This window comes from Miniopterus natalensis, chromosome 1, assembly GCF_054644295.1.
Source record: "Miniopterus natalensis isolate mMinNat1 chromosome 1, mMinNat1.hap1, whole genome shotgun sequence".
Classification (NCBI taxonomy): Eukaryota; Metazoa; Chordata; class Mammalia; order Chiroptera; family Miniopteridae; genus Miniopterus; species Miniopterus natalensis.
In genome coordinates, this window is record NC_142081.1 from 116,727,402 (window position 1) to 116,738,065 (window position 10,664).

General features: G+C 36.7%; 1 protein-coding gene across 1 annotated transcript in view; it reads left to right on the plus strand.

The window, feature by feature from the left end:
- The window catches only part of LOC148094364 (uncharacterized), an 11,730-nt gene extending 1,278 nt beyond the window's left edge, over window positions 1-10,452 (plus strand). The window contains exons 2-6 of the mRNA XM_087822229.1: window positions 3,049-3,163; window positions 3,326-3,499; window positions 4,228-4,325; window positions 7,582-7,652; window positions 9,670-10,452. Of these exons, the coding sequence (XP_087678355.1) occupies window positions 3,049-3,163; window positions 3,326-3,499; window positions 4,228-4,325; window positions 7,582-7,652; window positions 9,670-9,749 (538 nt within the window). The 3' untranslated portion in view covers window positions 9,750-10,452. The remainder of the gene's footprint in view (window positions 1-3,048; window positions 3,164-3,325; window positions 3,500-4,227; window positions 4,326-7,581; window positions 7,653-9,669) is intronic.
- Window positions 10,453-10,664: the final 212 nt, after the last annotated feature.

Consider the following 10,664-nt stretch of genomic DNA (forward strand, 5'->3'; position numbering starts at 1 on the left):
ACCAATGGACAAAAGAAAAAATATTTAGTGCCCCTGCTAAAAAAAGGAATTTATGTTAAAACAGGAGTAAAATAATGTTTTCCATCCACAGAGTTTGTGAAGACGACCAGGGATTGTCTTTATACTGCTACTTAAAGTTTAAGTTGCTTCTGACTTTTGAAATAAGCAATTTGGTGCTGAGTACCACATTTAAAATGTGTGTGTGTGTATCCTATACCCGTCAATTCTATTTATACTAAAATATCTTGATGAAATAATTAGATAAATTACATATAATTTGTTTTTCTCAGCACTGCTTAAAATAGCAATGTACTATGAAAAAAAACCAGTTTGATTATACATACACACAAACAGAATATCATCTTAGGTTAGCTGAAAATATGTGCAAAATGTAATAAAATTTATTTCTGATCATTCTCAATGAGTATTTTTTAAAACATCTGATTTCTGCAATGATCAGGTACAGAAATTCTAGGAAATATTATTATGAATGAAATCATTCTGGGGAAGAGCAATAATATGAATGTTGCAGAGATAAAATTATTTCTCACTTTCTACTTTTTTTTCTGAAGACTTTTTGAGGATTGGTATCTCTTGACAACTTTTAGCCTCTTCAGAAGTAAAGGAAATATATATATTTAAATTGTTGACACTATAACAGATGTCATCCATTTCTCCCCATTTAATGCCCCTCCACCCAGGCCCCTTCGGCCTTCACCACATTGTAGTCTGTGGCCATGAGCTATCCATATATGCACATATATGTTCTTTGGCTAATCTCCTTCAGTTCCTGCCAACCCCCTCCTTCTGTTTGTTCCATGTATCCATGCCTCTGGTCCTATTTTGTCTGTCAGTTTATTTTGTTCATTAGATCCCACATATAAGTGAGAGCATATGGTATTTGTGTTTCTCTGGCCCGTTTTGCTTAGCGTAATACTCTCCAGGTCCACCCATTCTGTCACAAAGGGTAAGAGTTCCTCCATTTTTACAGTTCTATAGTATTCCATTGTGTAAATGTACCACAGCTTTTTATCCACTCATCTACTGATGGACACTTGGGCTGTTTCTTATCTGCCTTTAGAGTGTATGCATATAACTACACATATATATTTTACTTTATATGGCTTTATTACATAAAATATGTAAATGACTATAGATTAATCATTTTAGCTGTGTCCTTATGAAAATAAAAGATAAAAAACTATGCCCTGGCCAGTGTGGCTCAGTTGGTTGGAGCTTCATCGCCATGCCCCTCCCATACACTGAGGGGTCACTGGTGCAGTTCCCGGTCAGGGCACATACCCAGGTTTCCATCCCAGGTCGGGATGCCTACAAGGAGCAGCTTATGGATGTTTCTCACTTTCTCTCTCTCTTTTCCTCTCTCTTGAAAATCAATTAAAAACAAACATAAAAAAATATTTTTTAAAAAGTTAAAATTTTTGTTGTTGACAGTATTACAGATATATTCCATTTTCTTTCTTTTTGACCCACCCAACCCAAGGTTTTCCCCATAATATTGTCTGTGTCCATGGGTCCTGCATGTATGCATATATGTCCTTTGGTTAATCTCTTCCTGTCTCACACCCTCACCCCCGAGATAAGATCTGTTATTCTATTTCATGCATCCATACCTCTCAACCTATTTTGTTAGCCAGTTTATTTTTGTTCATTAGATTCCACATATAAGTGATATCATGTGATATTTGTTTTTCTCTAACTGGCTTTTTTCTTTAAATAAAGCAAATATCAGTGATTATTACTATTGCAGAAGTATCATTTTACTTTATAAAACTTTCCTTTAAAAAAATTGAACTCTCCCACTATGTTTATCCATTTTTTCAATCCATTTGTACATGAAATATAACCTGAATGCCTATTATGCAGCAGACATAGTCTACTCAGGATGTTTTCAATCTCTCAGGCCCCTTTCATCCTTAAAATCTTCATGTTGCCCAATATGACCAAAATGAGAAATTCAAAATTGAAGTATTATCACAGTTGAAGCTTATTCTCCCTCCTTTCAAGCAAAAGCATTTCTGAAGGTAGTAAATTGTAAAAGATGACCTTTACCTGCCCTTTTGAAAATGCATAATAGTGTTAAACACTAATATTGATCATTGGGAAGATTTGCTTTCCATACAATCTATAAATCTAACTATTGAACAAAATGAGCCATTCTTTTCATTTAAATCCTGAGTTTCCTTTGGCTTAAATTTTCTTGAAAATCAAAGTAAGAATTACTTTAAAAAATTCTTGTTTTGTTCTTTTGGTCCTCTTTCCCCCATAAGGCTTTTAAGACCTAAAACTTATTTAAATGCCAACCAGTTGAACAGAAATGCAAGAGGTCTGTTGTATCGACCATTATTCACTCAGGGAAAGGCGCCCTGGATGGTATGATGCCAGTATATTATGTATCAATAAGAAATTTTTTAAACAATGCTGCCAACTATAGTTGTAAGACATTCTGAATTAAAAATTGGATTCCAATGTTGGAGATGTGAAAATGTGAGAGAATAAGCATCTTAGAATCATTGAAATACTCAGTATTCTTTCTGATCCTTAAAACATGCCTGCAAAGTAGGTCTAGTGATACCATTTTACTTAATTGAAATGTTGTCTTTGTAAAGTCGCAGTAATAGTAATAGTGATACTAATATTATCTAACAATTATTGAGCAGTTTTTTTGGTGCTAGGAACTGTAGGAAATGCTTTGCATAGATTCTCATTAAAGCAAACTGGTGTCCTGTGAAATAACTACTATTTTTATCCCCATTTTGTTGATGAGGAAATTGAGGCACAGAAAGGTCAAGTGATAGCTAACAAGTGGCAGTTAAAACAGGATCAGACTCAAGCTGAGCTGAATTCCCAGGTCATCCTCTGTTCAGACAGGCTGCTGCTTCATTAATGTGCATAACAAGAACTAGTAAATATTGTACTGTCCCCAGAAGAAAACAAAGGTGTAGGGACAAATGTTTATAATTACCTGAATAATTGTGTATATTGAAATAGTGCACTCTAAGTTCCTAAAGAGTCCTCTCACTTTCATAGGACTGCCCTGCATGTAGCCTGTGCCTGTGGCCATCCCAAAGTGGCGACTCTCCTACTAGACAGAAATTGCCTGTTGAACCCCCGTGACTCTAAAAAGAGGACGCCTCTGATTCAAGTAGGTACTAGCCAACTATGTTAACATGCGATGGATTTGATGTAATCACTTAGAATAAAAATGGATTTCTCTCATTTAACTATAAGTCATTGGCAAAACTTGTGGAACGTTTATGTTGAATTCCTAGAATTTATAATCTATTTCTTGGCATAATACTGACAGGCTTTAGAATATCAGAACGAAGAGTGTGCAGCTATTCTGCTAGAACGTGGTGCTAATCCAAATATAATGGACATCGATGGCAACACCGCTCTCCACTATGCTGTCCTTGGTCACAGTAAAGCTATGGTGGAAAAGCTGCTTTTCCACAAAGCAGACATTGAAGCAAAAAATGAGGTATAGATCAAATAACTTTATTTACAAAATATTTGAAATACACATTTTTACTTTACTTGCAAGCATTTTCTTTCTCACACACATACACTGAACACAGTATTATCAGGCCCTGTCACCATGGCAACAACTCCAAAGCCCAGTCAGGGAGGGCTGGAGGAATGTGGTGCCCACGGAAGGGGCAAAGCTCTGTCTCCCAGCTACCCTTCTACCCCAGGAGGACAGCTTCCTCTTAGGGCCTGGGAGTGGGTGGGAGGCTCAGAGCCCAGAGGACTGAAGGCCTGGGGGAGTGAAGTGATGGTGGGGACTGGCTGCTATGCTGGCAGAGGCTTAGGAAATGGGTGCTGCTGGGCACGAGTGGGAGGGGGAGCCCTAGTGCCCAGCAGGGGGAGCTGGGTGAGTGCAAGTGGGAAGAGGAAGCCGCAGTCCCCAGGCAGTAAAGGAAGGACAGCATACCATGATAGGTACTGTGATAGGAACAAAGAGTCTTGGAATCAGGACTGTAAAGATCTGAAGTGGGATCTGGAGAATGATGTTGAAGTTAACCTGTTGAAAAGGGAGTGGAGGGCATTTTAACAGCCAGTGACTGCACAGGGGTGAGAGGAAAGCAGCTCCTTTTTCTTTACTTTCTATATTACATGTTTAAGTTCAGAGGATCTTTTATAAGTTTTAATATTCAGTTTGGATAGATGTAATTTTATAAATCATAAATTGTTTTCACTGCTCTACAGGATGGCCACACACCACTTTCACTTGCTAAACGTGAAAATAGACATCAGATGGCAGAGTTGTTAGTAAGCAGAGGTGCAAAAATCGACAACATAAAAAGGTACAATAGCTTGTTCTTCCTTTTTAGTTTGTACTTGGAGAGCACACTTATTAAAGCTGGGGACAGTGAAACAAGGAAGGGCTTAGGATAGAAGAAGCAATAGGAGAGAGCCTTGGTGGGGTTGCTTTGGCTCACTGTAAACTCAGAGAAAAGGGGCCTTGGAGACAGGTTCGGAGGGTTAGCCCAGGGTGAGCTTCCACTGCCCACTGCTCCCCTGGTTGCAAGTCTGATGAGGTCTCATAGAGTTTAGGAGATGGAAGCCTGAGAGGGTGAGGAGGGGCAAGGGAAAGCCTCAGGAGTGCTCCCAAGAAGGAGAGTGTGCTGCTGTTTTTGTTTTGAAACCTTAGTATTGATCTAGAGTGGTAACAATCATTCAAATGAGAAAGATTAAATTAACAAGAAGATTAACTTATAATTATACAGTAAAAAATATGAACATATTATCAGGTAGAAAAACAATTAATCTGACTGGGCAACTGGAATAACAGTATACTGGAGGATCATATTTATTTCTAATTTTGATTGATCTCATTTGCAATGTGACCTTTTTCATCATTTATTTTATATTAGCTAAAGGGGTTTCATATTAGTTTTATTAATTATGTATTTTATGGACTCTAACTGATAGTTTACTTGATACAATAGTGGACTTAGTCTCTCTTACAGTTTTTTTAACCATTACTATGTAGTTTTCCTTAAAAGGTGCATGTTAAATATAAATAGTTGATTTTGTGTTTTGGATAATCCTTTGCTTTAAATTGCTTTGTTTGACGAACACTGATATAATTAGGTTATCCCTAAGTGACTGTGAAAACTGCTACCAGATATAGTCTGGGCTCATCAGTTATTATTCTCTTTCATTTCTAGTATATTTTGATGTTTTTAGTTTTTATTGGTATGGGTAGAAGGAGAAAGATAACTTTAATTGAATAAACGCTTCCTTTAATGGAAGCAAGTTATATGTGAGTGATAAAGAAAAGAGACAAGGGCCTTCAATTCACACAAAATGGGGTTTAATGCCCAGCTTTCCTGCTTGCCAGGTGTGTGACCTTGGGAATGTTTCCTAGCATTTCCAAACATGTTTCTGGATATTGCAAGGAGGATAGTAATGTATCCTTCAAGGGTGATTGTGTGTAAGACTATCTAGTGGCTTTATCTTGTAAATATTTACTTTAAAATGCTAGTTAACAGGAAACTGAGGTTTAAAATAATTTCACTGTTAACTTTTTGTGGAGCAGGTAAGATTTAAGGCAGTTTGAGAATGGGAGTGAATTAGTCTATGTCATCAGTCAGACTCCAAGCAAAAGGCTAGACTAGTTTGAAGTAGCAATGGGCCAGATTCTTTATTTCAGGACTTTTAAGATCTTTATTGATAAGGATCCTAACATTATCCATTTCATTCCAAGTGGAACCTCTATGCATGGGGTTACAAATAAAGTCACATCTTTGGTTTTTCTAACTAGTTACTTGGGGCCTTGAAGTGTTCATGTTAGCAGAAAAATGTGTATTTGCTGGGGGCTATCTCCTATAGTCTCCCCCTTGAATTTTGTAGGAACCTAAAGGATTCCCTAAGTCCAAGGGAGACAGTCTCCTTTCACAAGTCAGATGGAGATGTAAAAAGGACATTCTGATCTCTCTGTTGTTTCCATTGGTTCTATTGCTGCAGAGTTGCTGTTGAAACAGGTCCTAAGTCATAATTGACCTTTGCTCCCAGGCTGCCCTTGCTGATCCAGATTCCTGAGAGTTCATGTTGATTCACCCTTGGACTTGAAAGTCACAGCATTTTATAGTTTACATACATACGCTTATATGCTCGGCCATTATTCTAATTACCAGCACTGTGTTCTGGCAGCTTGGCTTCCTAGCTTTAGCTACCCACAGCCTTCCCCTGACACTGAAACAGCGATGTGCAGCTCACATATTAGCCCAGACCTTCGCAGATGAGTTACCCTTTGAGCTTCTTGTTTGTTTTTTCCTGCCAGCAGGTGTTAGATGGAATGACCATTGTAAGCTGTCAGAGAGGTTCAAATAATGCTGCAGGAAAAGACCAGACTTTCCTTTCTCCTTTGTTACCAGATCTGTACCCCATGGTCGCTTTATATCCTGTAGAGCATCTTTGTTTAGGTAGTGGAAGGTCCCATATCGCCTTTCCCAGAATAGTAGGTACCAACTTGCCTGAGATTCCATAATTACAGTTGTCCCCTCAAGTGATATCTTTGCCATAATAATGACACTCTCCCAAGTGACTTGAATTTACTTCCGGTTTCAAAATATTTTAAATTATGCCTCACCTGGAAGTCAGTCAATAGAAAGCTCTGAATCAAAAGTAGGTTATTGGGCATGAGGCTTGCTAAGGGCCCATGCATGCCTCATCAGTATCCATGAGTGGCAAGTAGGATTCTAACTCTCAAACTAAATGGGGGTGGACAAGGAGATTGCGCATCATTCTCATAAAGATCTGCTTCATCACAGTTTGAGTAGGTAGAGAAGGGAGAGTGGGAGTCCAGGCCAGGTCGTGACTTCTCTTAGTTTTCTGCCATTGGGATGATTAACTACAAAAATAGGGCAGTACTTTCATATCTGACTTCATGAAGAAATGTAATTGTAAATAAATTTAGTTGCAAGTTATATACTAGTTGAGATACCCTGAATTACAAGCCATGAAGAAAGAACAGTTAATAACCAAAATTAATATTTTCTAAAATCTGCAATATTTGAATGTTAGAAACTTTGAAAAACCCACATTGGTGTTTATTTGGGATTCCAAAATAGTTTCCACAAATAAAGTTCATGAACAGGTTTATTCTTTGCCTTACTCTTTCTCTGAACATGTCTTTTTGCTGTACTATCTCATATAGTCATCCTAATAGCCTTCTAAAATAAGGCAGTAAGATTCATATTTTGTAGAGGAGGACTCTGACCCAAAGAAAAGTGACTTGTTTGAGAAGAAATAGATGATGGTTATAGAACTATGCTGTCTGAGTTGAAGACACTTGCCATTATGTCAAGCTAACACTAATTAATTCACTGAAAGATATGGCCCTCAAATCATGACTATTTCATGTAACTTTATTTTAAGTTATGTGCTTAATAAAAAGTTTGTAGAACTTACAAATTTGAAGTGTATGGTATAATTAAAGTTTGAATATTAGCTCTGATATTACCTGCAATATTCTAAGAATTTACCACATTTGGAAAATATTTTGCTTTAGTATTAATACAGTAATATTATTTATCACCATTTCTTTATACATAGTTATCAACAACTAAGTACTGAATATGAAGGAGAAAGGCCATCTGTAAAATGTTCTGAAGAAAGCGATCATGGTAAGACTTCTGATAGTGAATTACCTTAAGTGTCCCCACCATAGATAAAGAGTAAGGAAGTTTTGATAAAGAAAGAGCAGTTAAAAAAAACCACAATGTGTAAGTTATGTGTATAGTATTCCTTAATTTCTTCCTTAACAGACTAGTATCTAGTATTATTTAAACACTTAATTGTAGGTGATCTAAAATCTGGAACAATATTGTTTGAAAGGAAGTTCATTTATTTATTCATGAATTCTAATATTCTATATGATATGGTTACGTAAAAAAGTAAAAAGATTTAAGTTAGGATGCAGTATATTTCCTCGATAATCACAGTATAACAAATTGGACTTGTTAAATATAGATGTTTTGTTTAGTTTTCACAGCAAATAGATTACACTTAGTAAATGAATACTTGTTATTACATAGTGATTTGCCTCACTAAAAAGTCACTAAAACTACAAACTCAACAACACTTTCCTGGCACCAAAAACAAGCAGCAAACGGTAAGAACTACAACACTTAGCCAAGTGAAACAATCCCAACGATACTGGATTTTAAAGATATCTACCAATAGTACAGAAGTCAGAGAGGCATCGCCAGTTGAGAAGCATAGCTTATTTTACATATTATACCAATAAGGCCTCACTATGATCACCTTCATTCCTCAGAAGTCCAAACAGAATGAGGCATGTTGACTTCATTAGAACAAGACGATCCTTCTGCTTGTTGGATAATTGTCATGACACTGTAACTTCCTTAGAACCAGATGCTCTGTTGCCATTGGTCAAAGATAATCATAATAAATATTCAAATAGCTCAACTTGGGACTCAACAAATTATAATAAAACTAGAAAAAGGTTTCACATTAACAAAAATGCCAGTGAGCTACCCAGCTGTGGCACTGAGTTCATTGTGCGATGTGAACTCCATGAGGACGCCTTCTTGCACATAGTAGACCTTCATCAAGAACTTGTGTAGGTTGGTTTTACAGACTATAGGAAACACAAAGATGCAATAGAGTTTTGACCTTGAAGGTGCTCATAGTATCAGATAGCTGCCCCTGGTTTATATCTCTGTATTTTTGAACCAGAATTTTCAAATACAATTTCAAAATTCAGTTACTCATTGGTCCACTTCATGGTTTGCTATTTAATTCTCACATATCTTAAAGTACTAAGCGTTATTCTGATTTTACAGAATGCATTCCATTTACAATGTAGGTTTTTTTCTAGGCATATGTCTTTCTCGTTTGTTCTACTTAAAAAATCTTCTTAGTTTATGATGGAACAACAATAGTTGCTGTTATTTCCCCTCTGTGAAAGCCATTCATTAAGAGCCCATGTTTGACTAGGGCAGTTGACAGTAGCAAAGTAAAGCAGAGAAAGAAAAGAAGTCCAGTTCACATGCTTTCATGAGGATTAAGTGCAAAAACTTAGTAGAGGGAGAGAAATCTAAGACGGCTGATTAAAAGGTCTCCAGCGTGTGCACTGGCCTGTGAATTGGACATGGAGAATAGGACTTTATCAGATGAGCAGGGAAGAGCAACAGTTCAACAGGAAAGACCAGATTTTTCCCACACATTTTGAGTTTGTTGGAATATCCATGGGTAACTCAGCCTATATTTTGGATACAGTTACTTTGATTCTTTACCTTGTCCTGTCAACAACTGCCTTGCATGGGAGAGCCATGTTTGTAGTGTCATAAGACATTAAGAAAAAGTTTAGAAACAAATAGAACTGTGTAATCATTAGAACACTATTGTACTATCTTTGAGAATTATCCTGTTACTCTCGCTACCCCAGGTACTCGATAGATTCATAACTATTGTACAAAGGAATGAAACCCTGCTTAGTTGGAGAAAATTGCCAGCGTGATGTTTCATTATCCTATAGGAACTTTCATACTATAGAACGTGTTATCAGTCATTAGGATTCTGAATCTTATATTTTCAATAAATAGAATTGTTGCTTATTTCACATTATTTTCTGACATCATCGTTTCATTTATCTCTTTCATGCTTTTATTCAATTAGATCAAGAGGAATGTTTGGTAGAAGAAATAAGAATAACCAATTCCATTACTGGTACGTGTGAAATCACCTTCTGCTTCTAATCATGTAGAACATAACATCACCCATCATAAATGCCACATAATGCCATTGTGTTAAGGGTCCCTAAATCCACACCCAGGTGTGCTTATTTACTAGAAAAATTCATTGTATCAACATATAGTTTTACTCCTACCTGTGACTTACTAGAGTGGAAGAAGAATAGGAAACTCAGCAAGCAGAAAAGGTGCCTGTGAAAAAGTGCAGAGGACACCTGGCACAAGCTTGCAAGAGCCCTCTCTCTGTGGAGCTCCCAAGATGTGCTAAAGTATTCCAGTGTCGAATTCTGACAACACATGTGAAATGCCATCTACCTGTCCCAGAGTCCCGTTAAACTCAGTATCAAGGGTTTTATGGCACCCTAGTCACATAGGCATCTCCCCCTCAGTGTGTGCCAAAATTCTAGATTCCCAGAAGGAAAGCAAGGGTTTAGAATGAACCCATTGGTTGTAGGAATGCCTGGATCAGGCTGGCCGGACTCCTATAATTTTCCTTAATTTCTTCCTTAATAGACTAGTATTCTGTATTATTTAAAGTTAATTGAGGTGATTTAAAATCTGGGACAATATTGTTTGAAAGGAAGTCATTTATTTATTCATGAATTCTAATATTCTATATGATATGGTTACGTAAAAAAGTAAAAAGATTTAAGTTAGGATGCAGTATATTTCCTTGATAATCACAGTATAACAAATTGGACTTGTTAAATATAGATGTTTTGTTTAGTTTTCACAGCAAATAGATTACACTTAGTAAATGAATACTTGTTATTACATAGTGATTTGCCTCACTAAAAAGTCACTAAAACTACAAACTCAACAACACTTTCCTGGCACCAAAAACAAATAGCAAACGGTAAGAACTACAACACTTAGCCAAGTGAAACAATCCCAACGATACTGGATTTTAAAGATATCTAC